General features: G+C 44.4%; 1 protein-coding gene across 3 annotated transcripts in view; it reads right to left on the bottom strand.

Annotated features, from left to right (window-relative positions):
* Positions 1-232: 232 nt before the first annotated feature.
* The window catches only part of HEPH (hephaestin), a 120,872-nt gene continuing 103,518 nt past the window's right edge, over positions 233-17,586 (bottom strand). For 2 of the 3 annotated variants that reach the window (XM_039365364.1, XM_039365365.1), the window contains exons 16-21: positions 9,354-9,460; positions 8,144-8,369; positions 3,804-3,943; positions 3,380-3,542; positions 2,209-2,247; positions 233-1,527 (exon numbers count right to left, since the gene is read on the bottom strand). In XM_039365364.1, the coding sequence (XP_039221298.1) occupies positions 1,238-1,527; positions 2,209-2,247; positions 3,380-3,542; positions 3,804-3,943; positions 8,144-8,369; positions 9,354-9,460 (965 nt within the window). In that variant the 3' untranslated portion in view covers positions 233-1,237. The remainder of the gene's footprint in view (positions 1,528-2,208; positions 2,248-3,379; positions 3,543-3,803; positions 3,944-8,143; positions 8,370-9,353; positions 9,461-17,586) is intronic. The other variant, XM_039365366.1, reaches the window with a different exon arrangement.

Raw genomic sequence — 17,586 nt, 5'->3', positions numbered from 1 at the left:
CAGGGGTTTTTCTTCCTTCCCTGCCTCGTCATCCAACATTGTATTTTTTACAAAGTCCCCTGGTAAGGGTCTTCCTTCCAGGTTGACTATTACTGCAGATCCTGTCTAATGTAAGGACCCACTTCAATCCCACATCTTAAGAAAGCAGAACTCTTGGAAACAATTTCTTTCAACAGGAACTTTTATTAAGAGTAGTTGATAGCAGGCATAATAGACAGGATCTGAGGGATTTCTTTACAGATCGATACTTTAAAGTGTCCCTAAGCAAACCCCACCCCACAGTTCATCCGGTCGGTTCAGACCGGACAATCCCCAGGTGTTAAGTCCATTGTGGGAAAGGGGAGATAACATCGGTCCAGCTCCGGTTGTAGTACGATGTTCAACAGCTCTTTGCACCTTCTTTTGAGACCAGAGAAATAAGCCAGGCTCCGGAGATTTGTATTCCCCCCCCCTCCCATTTTCCTAACTGCCAGGTTATGGAGAAGAAAGTTCAGAGAGATGTATAGTGCAGGAGGCAATTTGTTACATTGTAATGGGCAGCAGACACAGAGGCAATAAACAAAAAGTTACATTGTACCGAATAGAGGAAGTGAAAGCAATAACCCCGCAGGCATATCCCCCCTCCCCCTTGGGAGTATGGCAGAACCCAGGGGAAGGTGAGATTTGGGTTTAGATCAGAGGAGATAGACAGAAATGAAATATAAATAGGTTTTGACAGGAATGCTTGTTGCCCTGCCCTCTTGAAGAACCATCTCTGTGCCTGTTGCTTCTCCCCAGCCAGGTGTTATGTTCAACATGTAGAAACTAATTGGCTAATCTCACAGAATGGTGACTTGCCCCAAGAATGAAGGAATGCAAGAGATTCAGTTCTCAAGTTGTAACATCAGATAGGGATGATGGAAACTGTTGACCAGAGGGATTCCAAGTTCTTGACTGAGCATCCAGTATGAATTTATTTACTTATTTATCAAATTTATTGACCGCCAATTTTACCTGAGGTGATTCTGGGTGGCTTTACTTGAGGTTCTGTCCTATTCTTCAATGAATAAGGGTATAAGAATCTGGGAATCCATCTGAGTCTTGGGATATTTGAAACCCTAAAATGTATAGTTTTTAGCAGAATGACTTACTAGTAACATTTCTTATTGAATTTTCATAGAATGATTGCTGTATCCTATTCTGAGCCATTTTCACTACTGCCTGGCTTAAAAGCTCCCAAGAGTTCTTCTACTGTTCTCTAAAGGTCACGCTTCTGACTATGCATCAGTTTGAAGCTTTCATCCAATATAGATCGCTTGTTGAGTCTCAACTTCTTTTGTCTCTTGAGGTGAATGATCACACCAAGAAGAACACTGGCAGTGATGAAGAGCACAACCCCAGCAATAGCAAGTGTAATAATTGCTGCTTCTAAATGTCTATGGTTTAGCCTTGAGCCAAACAAAATGATGTCATGGGAGATTTTTTCTTCAGAAGCTTCCACATGTTCTTCTCCAGAATGACCCCCAATTACCACATCAGAAGTTTCTGCTGGAAATAGAACAAATTATGGAAAAGCCAAACTATGAATAAAGAGGAGTTAAATAACTTAAGCTATTGAAAACTGGAAAACAACAGTGATAATCATGTAATAACTGACTGAAGTAAATAAAAATCATGGCTAAACTGGAAATCCTGTGAAATAATTTAGAATTTGGAATTGAACTAAGTTGGCCAAACAGAATCTCTTCCAGCTGTGTCATTCTTGAGCTTAAGCCTGAATTCATGTATTACACTAGTCCCTGGTTTTCCTGAAAATGCCAAGCCAAAACCAAGAACTGAGCTGTCTTGTTCGTATAGGATTCAAGTACAGCATGGTTGAGCATGATGTTTAATTGTGCTTCAGCTAAAATGCCATAGCTAAGACTCAGCAGTTTCACCTTAACCACAGCCTGAAATAAAAAAAAACCATGGGTAAGAGGCAATCCTGCTAGCATAAGTTGTGATGAATAAGGGTGCACCAGTTAATATTGAAAGAGAATTTCCAGAAGACAGAGGAAAATCGCTGGAGAATGTGTAAAGTTGGACTTTCAGGATGATTCCAGAAGGTGACTATTTGGGACCACAGGAAAAGAATGGAAGAGAGAAAAGATTTCAAATTTTGAATATCTCTATCAATCATGATATCTGAAAGAGATATCTGAAAAGAAGTATGAAAAGAAAACACGGTACCTGTAATTTTGAATACATGGTATCTGCAATGCTCTGCATCTGAAAAGAAATAAATTGCAGAATCAGGACTGTTTTGTGTAACTGAGCACAAAGGGAATTGAGAATCACAAAGCAGCTCAAGAGATCTGTGCATGGAATCCAGCTTTTACAAAGAGAAGTGAATCTGGATCTACTTTTTCATTAAACATCACATTCAGCCCTTGAACTGCGGCAAACAAACATTTATTCCCATCCCCAGAACTCTTTTGTGCTGCTGAATTAGCGATTGAGACTGAAGTTTTGAATGGTTCTGACTGAATTGAATACTGGAATGGACCTGGACTACACTTAGCAATTGTTTATACAATTCAGGATTTTATTAGCTTTTTTGGCTGCTGCTGCACGCTGCTGGCTCATGTTCAAGTGATCATCCACTAAGACTCCAAGGTCCCTCTCACAGTTAGTATTTTTGAGCCAGGTCCCACCTAATCTATATTTATACCTTTGATTTTTCCTGCCTAAATGTAAAACTTTGCTCTTTTCCACATTTTTTGTTCAAGTTTGTCAAGATCTTTTTGGATCCTCAGCTTGTCTTCTGGGGTATTGGCTATTCCTGCCAGCTTAGTGTCATCTGAAAATTTGATGAGTTCCCCTTCTATTCCCTCATCTAAGTCATTTATGAAGATATTGAAGAGTACTGGGCCTAAGATGAAGTTTTGTGGTACCCCACTGCTTATTTCTCTCCATGTGGCTGTAGTACCATTGAGGACTACATGTTGAGTACGGTTTGTCAGCCAGCTACAAATCCATCTGGTGGTGATGTTGTGTATTCCACCTCTTTCTAGCTTACCAAGAAGTAGGTTGTGGTCTACTTTGTCAAATGAATACTGAAATCTAAGTATACTACATCAACATACAGAAGTCCAGACACAGATTCCCCATTATCTGCATTCTTCACAGTTCACAGCTAAGCAAGCACATTTGCTACATCCTTAGCTTTTCTGGTCCTTCCAGCTGCTGTTCTCTACTGATCCATCACTTATCCTGAAACTTTCCTAGTTCTGGAATTTCATCCTTGCTTTCCAAGGAGGTCAGATATGTCTTGGAGCCACTGAATGATTTTGACAGGCACAGTCCCCATAACAGATTAAACCCATGACCTTTCTTCTTACACCACAAGCTTTCTTCTTACCTTGGTGGGGTAGGATTGTGAAAAGGGTCTCCATGCCAGCATGGATATGGTCAGCCACATGGCAGTGAAGAAGCCAGGTGCCAGGATTGCCAACCTGCATCTCTATCATTTCGAAGGTCCCAGGGAAGAGATCCACCACATCGGCCCGGTAACTCTTGCCATTCTGACACACAAAATGGAAGGATAATGAGTGAAAATCTAGAACCGGGGTGATGGCCAGAGGGTAATGTTTAGCCACTACCAATTCCATGGCCAGAAAGCCAGGCATTTTATAAGTTTGCTCAGCTTAGTTTGCTTGGTGAGATGTGGGAAGAGGAAAGAAATCAACCTGCCAACTTGGGACTGCAAGACAGACTCTTTCCCTAGATTTATTTTATAAGTGGGATGGGAGGAAGCCTCTGCATCAGTTTGGGGAGAGTCTTACCCGGTAAATGAAGGTCTCTGCATGGAAGTGAACAGTGTGCACGTCAATCTCCTGGCCCATTCCCAACAGATACCAGTTCACCCAGTCTCCTTCGCACATCTCCAATCCGGGCAAGTTTGCATATACTTTACCATTGATTGCTAAGGAAAGAAGAAATCTCTGCTTAATAATGGCAGAGCATTTGTCTCATGAAGAATCAAAGAACCGCTCCCCCTTCCAAAGTGAGCCCCAGCATCAGGGCTTTTGTCTCTGAAAAACTGTCAGCAATTATTCTGCCTGCCTGTGACTCGATCACAACCACCACAAACAATGTGGTTAGCTACAATCTTCATCCCAAGGAGGACTTTGAACTGCACTTCACTTTGCTGAAACTTGCTCTACTTTTGGAGTTTTGGCTTCTTCTCTCATGTCTTCTGTCAAATCTTGCCTAATGAAGAATTTAAAGGCTATCATAAATCATATAGACCAAAAGGTCGATACAAATAATCCTCAACTTACGACCAGTTGCTTAGCAACCATTCAAAGTTACAATGGACCCCCCCAAAGGTACTGATGATTTGATTCTGAAGTTTTAATGACTGCCCCCCAACAGTCATATGATGCCCATTTTGGGCGCTTGGCAAATGGCCTATGTTTACTGCCATTTGCAGCATCCTGTGGTCACATGACCACGATTTACAATATTTTTGGCAAAACCCAGGCTCACTTAATTACTGCTCCCCAAAAAGCCCTCCGTTGGTCACACTTTACAACTGTCACAAGTTACAACTTCAACTGGTAGGTTCCATTATGGTTGTAAATCAAGGCCTGCCTGTAATTGCTTTGTAGAGGTAAGAAAATCATCTTAATCAGAAAAGAGCTGGAAGGGAGCAGACTGTGAGACTCACAGAAATTGGAACAAATCTGTGAGAAGGACAGAAGCAATTATTAGGTAACTGTCAACTGAAGCCTATGAAGAATGATTGGACAAATTAAGTACTGTGTTTCCCCGAAAGTAAGACCCTGTCTTATATTATTTTTGCCTCCAAAAGAGGCATTAGGTCTTAATTTGGGGGATGTCTTATATTTTTCGTGACACCTGCCTCGTCTCACGGTGGCGGCACCAACAGGCCTGTCCAGCAGCCTGTGTGGCTGCTGGCCCACTTCTGCAGTGGCTGCTTGTGGTAGGAGGCTCTGCGGCACATCATGCCGCTGCCGCCACAACGAAGCAAGGCAAGCGGGTGAGGGGGTGGAGCTGCCTCATGGGCCCCACACCCGCTTACTTACTTACTTCAGCCCCCGCCCGCCAGGCCATTCCTTGATCGGCGAGCTTTCATTCCCCTCCTGAGCCAGACTGCCATGCTATGGTGGATGGGATGGGTGGGGTAGACCTGGTCCTCCTCTGCCATTTCGGAGCCAGGTGGGAGTGATGGCGAACGTCTCTGCTGTTGCTGTTGGAGGGGCTTTCTTTAAGCTTTGCCCCACAGATCACCTGCCCAGGCGCAGTTGCCATCTCTTTGTCATCTGCCAACTCTTCCAGCCGCCTGCCTCCGCCAGCCCTTTGTCGCCTGTCTCATGAAGAACAGAGAATGCAGCAGCTCTGCGTAGGGATGCAGAGCAGAGAACAGCCCTTGCTTGCTTCCTACATTGCACAACATCTCCCTTCTCCCTTATGGAAACAGCAGCCTGTTTCCTGCCAATTCTCCCAGTGCAGCTGCTCCCTCTTCCTGAAAGCATTTCTTTGCTAACCTGCTTTCCAGCTCTGGCACGAAATCTTTTTTTTTTCCCACGAGAAGTTAGAAGGTCTGACTGAACTTTTTTAGCCCCACAAACTACATTTACCTGCAGCTGCATTTTCTGTTCTCTGTTCTCCACGAGACAGGTGACAAAGGGCTGGCAGAGACAGGCAACCGGGAGAGTTGGAGGAGGACAAAGAGATGGCGGGTGCACCTGGGCAGGTGATCTGCAGAGCAAAGGTTAAAGAAAGCCCCTCCTGTGGCACATAGCAGCAGTGGAGCCATTCGCCATCACTCCTCCCTGGCTCCAAAACGGTGGAGAGGGACCGGGCCTACCCTGCCCTCCCATACAGCAGTTCAGGGCCCTCCCTATCATGGCAGTCCAGCTCGGGAGGGGAGTGAAAGTTCGCCAACCAAGGAATGGCCTGTCTGGGGGGGGGGGGAGGCTGAAGTACCGGTAAGCAGGCGGGAGTGGGTGGGGACACGTGGGGCAACTTCACCCCCTCCCCCACTTGCCTTGATGTGCCGCACAGCCTCCTGTCTCATTGCGACAGCGGGGTGGGATGGAGTGGGCAGGGGTGGGATGGAGTCCTAATTAGGGCTTATTTTTGGGTTGGGCTTATATTAGCCTCCCCAAAAAATCAGGGTAGGTCTTAGTTTAGGGGAGGGGCTTATTTTTGGGGTAACATGGTATGACAGCATACAGACAGTAAGTGCCGCCTATGCAAAGAAGGTGAAGAAACAGTGGACCACTTGGTAAGCTGTTGCAAGAAGATTGCACAAACTGATTACAAGCAGCGGCATGACAAAGTAGCAACAATGGTGCATTGGAAGATCTGCAAAAAATATCATTTGCCTGTAAGCAAAAACTGGTGGGATCATAAAATAGAGAAAGTCATAGAAAATGATAAAATTAAACTGCTCTGGGACTTCAGAATTCAAACAGACAAGCACCTGCAACATAACACCCCAGACTTAACAATTGTCGATAAGAAAGACAAAAAAGTCTGGATAGTGGACGTGGCAGTGCCTGGAGATAGCAGAATAGAAGAGAAAGAACTGGAGAAGATAACAAAATACAAAGACCTACAAATAGAAATAGAAAGACTGTGGCAAAAGCAAGCAAGGGTAGTACCAATAGTAATAGGCTCCTTGGGTGCAATCCCAAAACAACTGGAGCACCACTTGAACACCATTGGCATTGACAAATTCGCTATTAGTCAATTGCAAAAGGCGGCCTTACTAGGAACTGCTTCCATCCTGCGACGATATCTGTAATACCATCAAACATCCACATCTGCCTATCCCAGGTCCCGGGTAAGGACTCGATAGGTAGACAAAATGCCAAATCCAGTCTGAACATCTGGCTGACTGTGCGATGATCGACAATAATAATAATAATAATTAAAAAAAAGTTGGAAGGGACCTTGGAGATTATTTAGTCCTAACCCCCTGCTCTGGCAGGAAACCCTTATACATTGGACAAATGGCTGTCCAATCTCTTCTTAAAGACTTCCAGTGTTGGAGCATTCACCGCTTCTGGAGGCAGGTTGTTCCACTGATTAATTATTCTAACTGTCAGGAAGTTTCTCCTTAGTTCTAGGTTTCTTCTCTCCTTGATTAGTTTCCATCCGTTGCTTCTTGTCTTGCCTTCAGGTGCTTTGGAGAATAGCTTGACTCCCTCTTCTTTGGGGCAGCCCCTGAGATACTGGAACGCTGCTATCATGTCACCCCTCGTCCTTCTCTTCATTAAACTAGACATACCCAATTCCAGCAACCGTTCTTTGTATGTTTTAGCCTCCAGTCTCCTAAGCAACAAAAGGTTGCTCTTCTCTGTACTCTTTCTAGAGTCTCAACATCTTTTTTAATCGTGGTGACCAAAATTGGATGTAGTATTCCAAGTGTGGCCTTACCAAGACATTGTAAAGTGGTATTAATACTTCACGTAATCTTGATTCTATCCCTCTGTTAATGCAGCCTAGCACTCTGTTAGCTTTTTTGGCAGCTGTAGCACACTGCTGGCTCATATTTAAGTGATTGTCCACTAGGACTCCAAGATCCCTCTCACAGTTGCTACTATTGAGCAAGGTACCCCCTATTATATCTGTGCATTTAGTTTTTCTTGCCTAAATGTAGAACCTTACTTTTTTCACCATTGAATTTCATTTTGTTGGATAATGCCCAGAATATATCCTATCTAATAACCAACTCCAGATAAATGATCAAACAGAAAACAATACCATAATCAGGAAACTACCAAGGGGAAAATCACACACACCCCCACCAACATAGGCAGAACAGAGAACAAACCCCACACTCACTCGCACTGATGAGGTTAACAAAACATCTGCAAGCTCAGGGAACAATAAGGACTCCATAGTTCAACCCTGAACTACAGATATTTTCTTCTATTGAAAATGAATTTTCTATGACAAAACCTCTATACAATGAGCTCTTCCTAGGGAAATTAAAGTTGTATGCATATTGGCACTCCAGAAATACACATGGAACAGTCAATTTTGTTTTAGAAATTTCTTGTTTCTCAGTAAGAAAGGCAATTTTCTTTTTGCAACATGCAAAAGACATCATTGGCGCTAATGCAAAAAGCACAAGAGATCTACAAACCATGCATTTTGTTGCTTTCCATAAATTCTTCGTCCTGCTGGTGGGAATGGTTCCAATCACCTTGGATATAAGTCTTCACATTTTCCTCAAGGTACCAAGATTGATTTTCATCAAAAACCAAAAAGAGGAGGGCGAATTCCTTGTTAACGCCTTTCCTTCTCCCATTGGGATCCAGTGTCCCTTTACGACAAACTTTCAGGGGGCCAATGAGGCCGCTGTACAAATCCTGCCGGAAAAGGAGAGAGCAAAACTCTTTGCAAACATTTGCTAAAACTCCACATACTTTTCATTAACATACAAGCCAGCTGCATCAGTCAAGACCTTAAAGACAAGAACAAAGGAATACTAAAACTCAGTACCATTCTAGTCAGCTGGTTTCGCCTCAGCCAATGTCAAAGTGGTTCTCAGCCAGCAACCAGTTATAACGGACTTTCCCAGTCTAACCACTTGCAACATGGATGTGAAGTTCTGTCCGCCTTCTGGGGCCACATTTTGGGTGCTTGGCAACTGCCCAGCATTTACAGCCACCTATAGTGTCCCACGGTCACCTGGCCACAATTTGCAACATGTTTGCCAGAATGCAGCGTTTATTTCAGGTTTCCAACAAGAAACACCCATTAATGATGATGGTTTTGTTTAATAACCACAGCATTCATTTAATGACCACGGTGTTTACAACCACTATGTTTGCTGTTGTAAAAGCTGCAGGCAACAGAACATGACAGAACTGGGGCTAAGACTAGTGCGGAAGGAAAGATGCAGGTTAGACTTCTTTGCAAGGAGAAGCTGCTCCTTCATCTTCTGTGCAGGAAGAACAAATGGAAGAAGATAAAAGCCGAGGTAGGAAGACTGCTTTGAGAAGGCTGATGCATGTTCACGTCTCTTTTGTTTTATTACTTATTTTTGTGAACAGCTTCTAGCATACAGATTTGTTTGTGAGGGATATATCACCAAACACACATACATACACAAACACACTTCCTCCAGGAGCTCAAGATGGCATGCATAAGACTCCCTCTGCCATTTTCTCTACAACCGCCAGCCCGTGAGGTAGTCTTGGCTGAGGGAGAATGACAGTCTCAAAGTCACCCAGGCAGCTGTTATGGTTGGGGCTTCAGCCATTCCTAATCTCCACCTTGACCACTTCCTTGGGCAGCTCCCTCCCATCCTGGGAGAGGACATCAACAACGAGGAATGGAAGAACACACACCTTGACAGGATCGACTGTGGAATAGTAGATCCAACTCAAACAGGCGGAATCGTTTGGTCCTGGACCAGATCTTTCAGGAACATTCCATTGATAGGTTACAATTTCTCCTGGGAGAGAGAGATTTCAGCACTTTTGTTAGGAATTTTAGCTACAGGGGATTGTCATTTGAAAATTAAGGCCTTCAGATATAAAGCCCTCCTCATGAACAACAAGCTACAAAAGAGAGCACACATGATAAGAAAAGCAACATATTTATCAGCAGACCTACGTTAGTACAGGGCATCAGCTAAAATCTAGGACCACTTTTTCCCATTGTTGATTCAACAATACATTTATTTGGAACGATAGTTTCCACGTGTTCTTCTTTGATCTGTGAAAATTAGTATTTTCACAAGCCAAATGAATAGAATTCTTTATTGGACATACAAGAAATTTGTTTCCAGTGTACATGCAAGTGTATTTACAAGCAACAGATGATAAATCATGATCCTAATCATCATAAATATATATTCATCATAAATCATAAGATGCAACACTTAGTGATAATGATAGGATGCTAGATAAGCAAACAACATACATCATACTAGGATACTAAATAAAACAATATATATCATAAGATACAAGCCATAAATATCATAGTCATAAGAAGATAAGGAGATAGATAATAGGAAAGATGAGAAGAATAATAGTAATATAGCTTTACTACGTAGTTTGACAGTGTTGAGGGAATTAGTTGTTTAGCAGAGTGATGGCATGGGAGAAAAAAAAACTGTCCTTATGTCTGGTTGTTATGGTGTGCAATGCCATATAGGGTCATCTTGAGGGAAGAAGTTGAAACAACTTCTGTAGATAGATATTTTCACAGCCCTCTTTTTTGCTTGTGCAGTATATAGGACTTCAATGGAAGGCAGGCTGGTAGCAATTGTTTTTTCTGCAGTTTTAACTACCCGGTGATGGTTGCAGTGCCAAATCAGACAATTACAGAGGTGCAAATGACAGATTCAATAATTCCCTTGTAGAACCGTATAAGCAGCTCTTTGGGCAGTCTGAGCTTTCTGAGTTGGCACAGGAAGAACATTCTTTGTTGTGCTTTTTTGATGTTAGGTCTCCATTTTAAGTCTTGAGATATTATAGAACCTAGAACACGCGTGCCAGACGCGGCACTTGGAGCCCTCTCTGTGGGCACATGTGCTGTCGCCCCAGCCCCATCTCCCCCCACAGCCCCCTCCTCACCAGCAGTCCCCCTGGAGGAGAGTCGCCAAGGACATAACCGGGCAGCAGAGACTCCACCCTCATGCCCCATAGCGTGCAGATGATGCTGCGGGATGTGGGCGGAGGGCATGGCTGCCATGGCACTGCAGGGCTGCCTGGGCGATCTGTGGTGTACCATGGAGGCGGTGCATGGCCCTGTGGGCAGGCGGGGCAGGGGGTGGGTAGGGGCAGAGCAAGCAGGGCGGGAGGTGGAGCGGGGGCCAGTTTTTGGGCACTGGGTCTAAAAAAGGTTCGCCATCACTGACCTAGAAACTTGAAGGTCATACTGCATTGTTTAGTATTGTAGACAGGAGGTTTTTCCTAAAATCTACTATCATTTCTACGGTTTTGAGTGTGTTCAAGTTTAAGATTGTTCCAGCCGTACCACAACGTTAGTTGTTCAATCTCATTCGTCATGATCTGAAATGAGACCAATCACTGTTGTATCATTTGCAAATTTCAGTACTTTAACAGAGGGATCCTTTGAGATGCAGTTGTTATAGATAGAGAAGTGGAGAAAGCACATAACCTGAGCGGGGGCTGTGCTAATTGTAGAGGTATCTAATGTGATTTTGCCTAGCTTTACCTGCTGCTTCCTATCCACTTACAAATGGATAGCTGAATTAGTTTAGTCAGAAGAATATCTGGAATGATGGTATTGAATGCCAAGCTGAAGTCTACAACAAGGATCCTTGCATAGGTCCTTGGAGCTTCAAGATGTTGCAGGATTAAGATTATTAATTTAAATGCTTCCACCAGCACACTTCTACCTAACTGACTGGTTAAGAATATGTAAGGACCCGCTTCAAAACCTCATCCCTGGAAAGCAGGACTCTTGGAACAAATTCATTCCAAAAGGAACTTTTATTTGGAGAAGCTGATTGCAGGCATGGAAGACAAGATCTGAGGGGTTCCCGCTCAGATCAATAGGTTAAAAGAGCATCAAGCAAATGATGGTCAGTTCAAATGAGCCAATCCCCAGATGTTAAGTCTGCTGTGGGAATGGAGCAGATAACTGAGCCCATTCCCATACCTGTGAAGACATTGTTGGGTCTTCGCACCTTTCTCTTCCGCAGTGAGAGATAAGCCAGATGGTCGGAGGCACATTCCTTTCTCATCCCGAATTGACACCAAGGGGAAACAGTTCAAAGAGCAAGCAAATAGAAAGACAGAGAGGATACACTGTGCCCAAGCAAAAGCATCTGATAGGGCACTCAGGAGAATGACAGTACCCATAGAAAGAAACTCCACCCAACATGGAAATGGATTTTGACAGTCCTCTGCTATTGTGCAACTAAAAATTACTTGATTGGAATGTTTGGGTTTTTCTTTTACAATAATGTTCTTTTTAGCTATTGCTTACAAACCATGTTTTAACTCTAATCTTCTGTATTTATTTAAATATATTTAAATACTTCTGCATTTTTTAAGACATTTATTGGCTCTATTCAGTTTTCACAAATTGTTTGCTCAAATGAGACTTTGGGGGCTCTTGCTGACCTCCATAGCAATTGCAGGTGAAGACAGACAGAATAATGCAACTGGTGTTGTTAAGTGAGCCAGTGGGACCCCATAATTAGTTTTCAGATGACAACTGGGGAAATCTGAGATCAAAACTCCATTAAGCCACAAAGTTCACTGCTGATCTTGGACCACTCGCAGCCTAAATTCCCTCATTGGACCATGGTATACATCAGTCTTTCTCAACCTCAGCAACTTTAAGATGTGTGGACTTCAACTCCCAGAATTCTAGCTGGCTAGGGAAATCTGGGAATTGAAGTCCACACATCTTAAAGTTGCTGAGGCTGAGAAACACTGGCATAAAAAAAGGGAGTACTATGATCTTTATTATGGTCACTGACCAAAACAAAAAAGGGGGGTGAAGGAAAAGAGAAGCATATCCTCAGTCCTTGGGGAAAAGATGGGGGAGGGGGCCTGAAAAAAGGACAGGTGAAAAAAAAAAAGGCCACATAGAGACCTGCTCCTTTTTACATGCCTCTTCGTCGACCCAGCCTAGTCCCCGATACTCTGGATTCTTTGAATCTGGGAAAATAATTATAGGCAGGAAGGAAATACGAGGGCAATTTGGAAATAAACCTCCGTTTGGTTATCAATGACACTCACAGATACAGAACGTCTATTATACACATTAGAAAACTATAGCATTACATTACTTTTCGACATAATCGCCATTCAAATTGAGGCACTTGTCATAACATCTTACAAAGTTTGAAATCCCTTAGTAGTTGCTTGGCACCAAATCTGGGCTTTAGGGGGGGAGGGGTGATCAAAAACATCCCAACAGAACTGCTTCAAAAGTTCTTGGGTGAATCTAGCGGTGACAATGGATGTTCCCGTTATGACCACTGAGCGAAATTGCAGCCATTTTACTTTGCTTTTAACTTGCTTTCTTTGCTTATTAGGAAAACAGACATAGAAGGGGATGGGGCGAATGCTTGAGCTCAGCTAGCCATAACAATAGTGCAGCTTCATGGGAACTGAAGGATGCAAACTGATAACATTTGGTGGGCTGAAAGAATGGACAGAAGCCCGTGTTTTAAGTTAATTGGAGAATGTGATTTATGACTGCCTAATGAGGGTGGGAATTGCAACTTATTACTTTGTGTCTGGACAGGGGAAGTTTAGTTTTGGGTTCAACTATGAAGTGCTGATACTTTGTTTCCTGAATAAAATGTTCTTTAAGGAAGATTCCTTACCTTGAAGTTCTTTATTGGGTTTCATCTATCGGAACCATGACATTAACCCAAAACTACAACTTTCTACTTTAACCATCTTGGGGTCCTGAGCACCAGTCACCTTTCCAAAGCCAAAGGGTAGGCTAACAAAGACTCAAGGAAGAACTCAGCATGGAGAAGGGAGAAGCACAAGCAAACAGCACCCTGGCCGGGGTGGCTGCCTCAGCGGAGGGAGCGCAAGCCATCACATTGGCAGAGAAAAGAAGTTTGGAACCCTTACAGTCAGGAGCTAGACCAAAGATGCGGGAGCTGACTTTGGAGTGGACCCTGCCCAGTGGAGAGTCCAAGCATCTTGGGGCAACCCTGTTGAAGGAAGCTCCACGAAAGTGTCTGAGGCCTGCAAGAAGAGGCCTCTTGAGAATCGCATTCTGCAGATCACCGGGGAGCCAAGGGGCCAGCAACTATTGAGGACTCGGGAGAAGTCCGCCCAAAGCCAATCGGTAGAAAAGTTGGTGGAGAGGTTCAAATAACTGGAGGTGAGGAGCGGGGAACAACTCTCCCACTCCTCGCATGCAAGTGAGCAGAACGATCAACAGGACCATCATCAATTGGTGTCCAAGAGAGGTCCAAGCCCAGTTGGGGGGGGGGTGCAAGCGGCTTCCCTGCACCCAAAACCACCTGCATTAACCTCTAGTCCAGTGAGAAAGAAAACTCCTGACCGCCATTTGGACTGAGATAGTCTGGATCCCTGCCGATCTTCAAGAACCCAAGCGCCACTATCGGCACAAGGGCCCCAGCCACCAGAAAAGCCCCGAACGGCGTCGATTATCGTGACAGCTCCAGACGTCGAGACTACGATGACAGCCTGAGGTGTCACCGCTACCATCAGAGCCCTGACTATTACTATGACCGGTCATACAGCCCCGAGCCTTATTGTCGTTGCTGCATGAGCCCGAAGCCAGTGCAGAGGGAAGACCCGAAGGTGGGCATTCAATACAATCTAATTCAGCAGCTGCACAACCTGTTGGACAGCCAGCAACAGGTAGGGGCACAACAGCCACAGGGGGGGCCTGCAGCAGCTGGGGATGCCACCACTGCCACTGGGAGGCCAGCAACCACTAGGAGGCCTGCAGCAGCTGGGGATGCCCCCGCCATCCTTTGGAGGGCTGCAGCAGTTAGGAATGCCACCACTGCCACTTGGAGGCCAGCAGCCGCTGGGGGGCATGCAGCAACCTGGGATGCCACAACCACACCTGGGAGGCCACCAACCACTCGAAGTGCAACAACAATGGGGAGGGGGCAGCAGCCTATGATGGCACCACCTTTTAAAGCAACTTTTGATGGATTTTTTTCCCTCAATCAAGTACGTTCACACATGAATTGTAATGTCAACTTTTATTCGGACACAGCTGCCATAGTCAACATTGTCACAGCCAATCTAGAAGGGGAAGCATCTGAGTGGCTAAACAATCTGTATAAAGAGCAAGCGCCCGAACTGAGAAAACTTCATCTTTTCCTTCTTGGACTGAGAGCCAGGTTCAAGGATCAATCCATAGCTCTCCAAGCTGAGAAAAAAATTCACAAAATAAAGCAGGGCAATAGACCTGCATTGGAATATGTGCGTGAATTTTGAAAGATAGTGGGTTAAATTGAAAAGTGGCCTAGTGCATCACTTTCCCAGGCCTGCATTTACTGGGTGGTCCCTGATAAACTACAAGAGTGGTACCAGGCTACAGTGAGGCTAGACATCGAGCTTGCTCGTTATAAAAAACCAACCCCCCCCCCAGAAACCTGCATGAGACCAGAGCAGACCAGACAACTGCCGCCCTGGAGACCCCCAGCCATTGCAACCGCAAAATCTCCTAAACCACCTGTTGGGCCACCCATCAAATGCTTCAGATGTGGCCAGCAGGATCACCGAGCGGCAAATTGCCCGATCCCCTATCCCCAACAGTGGGGTAGATCGGGCCCACCGGGGAAAAAGAAACCAGTCCAACAGCCGGCAAAGGAGAAGTCAAGCTGGATTGCACAGGAATCTGTTACCCAAGTCACATCACCCACACAGGAGATGGCTGAGAACCAGACCGAGACTCCCACTGCCTCTCTCGCACCTACGACAGTGACGACAAAGGGGAGAACGACCTGATGATGAGTTGACCCGTCCCACCTTTTTCTCTTGCTGCCAAAATTATAGTCCCAAAGACAGGGGTACAAATGGATTTAAAAGTAGTAGTGGACTCAGGATGTTCTTGGTGCGTTATCAGCTTGCCAACTGCTCTTAAGTTGGGTATTTGAGCAAGATTGCTCTCGAAGCCCATGAGATTTGAACAGGCAGATGGCTCTTTAATGGAAGGAACTTTAGTGACCCATCTTACAGAACCTGTCCACTTAGAGATAGGTGAACATTGGGAGTTCATCCGTTTCGTGGTGGCTCCGAAAATGACTGAGGCTGTGATTTTAGGTCTAACTTAGTTAGACAAGTGGAGACCTTTTATATGCTGGGAAAAGGGGATGACGACCGTATGATTGCCTATAGGTCCCAAACCCCCTCTTCACTCTTCTAATGTTACCGAAGGACCTATGCCATTTGCGGAACCATGAAAATAGCTACTGTTCCCAGGCCAGGCGAATTATTCATTTCCACTGAGTATCGGGATCTAGTGGAGGTGTTTAGTGAGAAAGAGTGTGATGTCCTGCCTCCTCATCGAACAAATGACTGTGCCATTGAACTATTACCGGTAGACCGAGACTGAAAATGTATGCTATGATCCCCCCTCGAAATGGAGGAAATGTAACAGTATGTAAACAAAAACCTAGTAAGGGGTTTCATCGAACTGGCTAAATCCCAGTTGGGGGCTCCGGTGTTGTTCAAAGGACAGTTTGCTTTGTCTCTGCATAGATTATAAAGGATTAAATGCTGTGAGCAAAGAAAACAAGTACCCCTCTCCGTCCTGAAGGACCTATTGACTCATCTGGCGAAAGGGCGGATCTTCACTAAGTTAGACCTGAGAAAAGTCTATTATCAGGTGAGAATAAAAGAGGGAGATAAATGGAAGACGGCTTTTAACTGTCCTATGGGCAGCTATCAGTTCAAAGTCATGCCATTTGGACTGCAAGGGCTATAGCCATCTTTATGCAGCTGATCAACCAGGTGCTACACGATCATTTATATAAAGGGGTCTTGGTGTATCTTGATGACATCTTGATATAGAGCAAGAATATGGCTGACCATGTAAAATTAGTGCGAGAATTGATGAAGAAATTGCTGCACGCCAAACTATATGTTAAGCTATCAAAATGTGAATTCCACCAGACTCGGATGGATTACCTGGGCTACAGTATCTCCTCTGAGAGCATTGAGATGGATCCTGTGAAAGTGAAAACCGTAATCAAATGGCAACCCCCCAAAACTCGCTAACAACTTCAAAGCTTTCTGGGGTTTGCAAACTTTTACCGACAATTCATCCCTTCATTTGCCGAAATTGCCTTACCTCTCACAGACTTGTTAAAAACTGGCAAAGATAGGGGGAAGCCACAACTGGGCCAGCCGCTACAATGGACTATGAGCTGTCAAACTGCTTTTGAGAACTTGAAAAGACTGTTTGCGGCCAATCTGATCCTAAAGCACCCCTGCCCGGGGAAGCCCTTTGTGATTCAAGCCGATGCCAGGGAGGTGGCCATTGGAGCTGTACTATTGCAAAAGAATCATGAGAGGGTCCTGCAGCCCTGAGCCTACACTTCAAAAAAATTCTCCAACTGTGAAAGATGATGGGCAGTGTGGGAGAAGGAAGCCTTTGCAATTCATTGGGCTCTGTTAAATTGGCAGCACTACCTGGAGGGGAGCAAGGTGCCTTTTGAAGTGTGGACTGATCACAAAAACTTAGAGGCATTGAAAAGTTCCTTTGGGATGTTTTTTTAAAGGAAAACATCTTGAGGCACATTGAGGCACATTATGATAAGTGCCTCAATTTGAATGTCAAAAAGTAATGTAATGTTGTAGTTTTCTAATGTGTATAATAAAAGTTCTGTTTCTGCGAGTATCTGTCACTGATAACCAAACAGAGGTTTATTTCCAAATTGCCCACATATTAGCATCTTTCTTACCAGGAATTTCTGAATTCACCACCCTGTCCATCCAGAAGCTACAGTTTAGGTCTACACTGACAATTCACATTTTTAAGGCCTTTTAGTCTTAGGGAAAGTAGGACAGATGGTGCAGTTGTGAACTTTTTAATACACAGATACACAAACACAACATATAGGTTGCCACAGAGAACATATTGGCA

This window comes from Crotalus tigris, unplaced genomic scaffold, assembly GCF_016545835.1.
Source record: "Crotalus tigris isolate CLP2741 ecotype Arizona unplaced genomic scaffold, ASM1654583v1 scf7180000020062.1902635, whole genome shotgun sequence".
In the NCBI taxonomy this organism is placed as follows: domain Eukaryota; kingdom Metazoa; phylum Chordata; class Lepidosauria; order Squamata; family Viperidae; genus Crotalus; species Crotalus tigris.
Note: the sequence above shows the minus strand (reverse complement) of the source record. Positions and strands in the feature narration are given on the sequence as shown.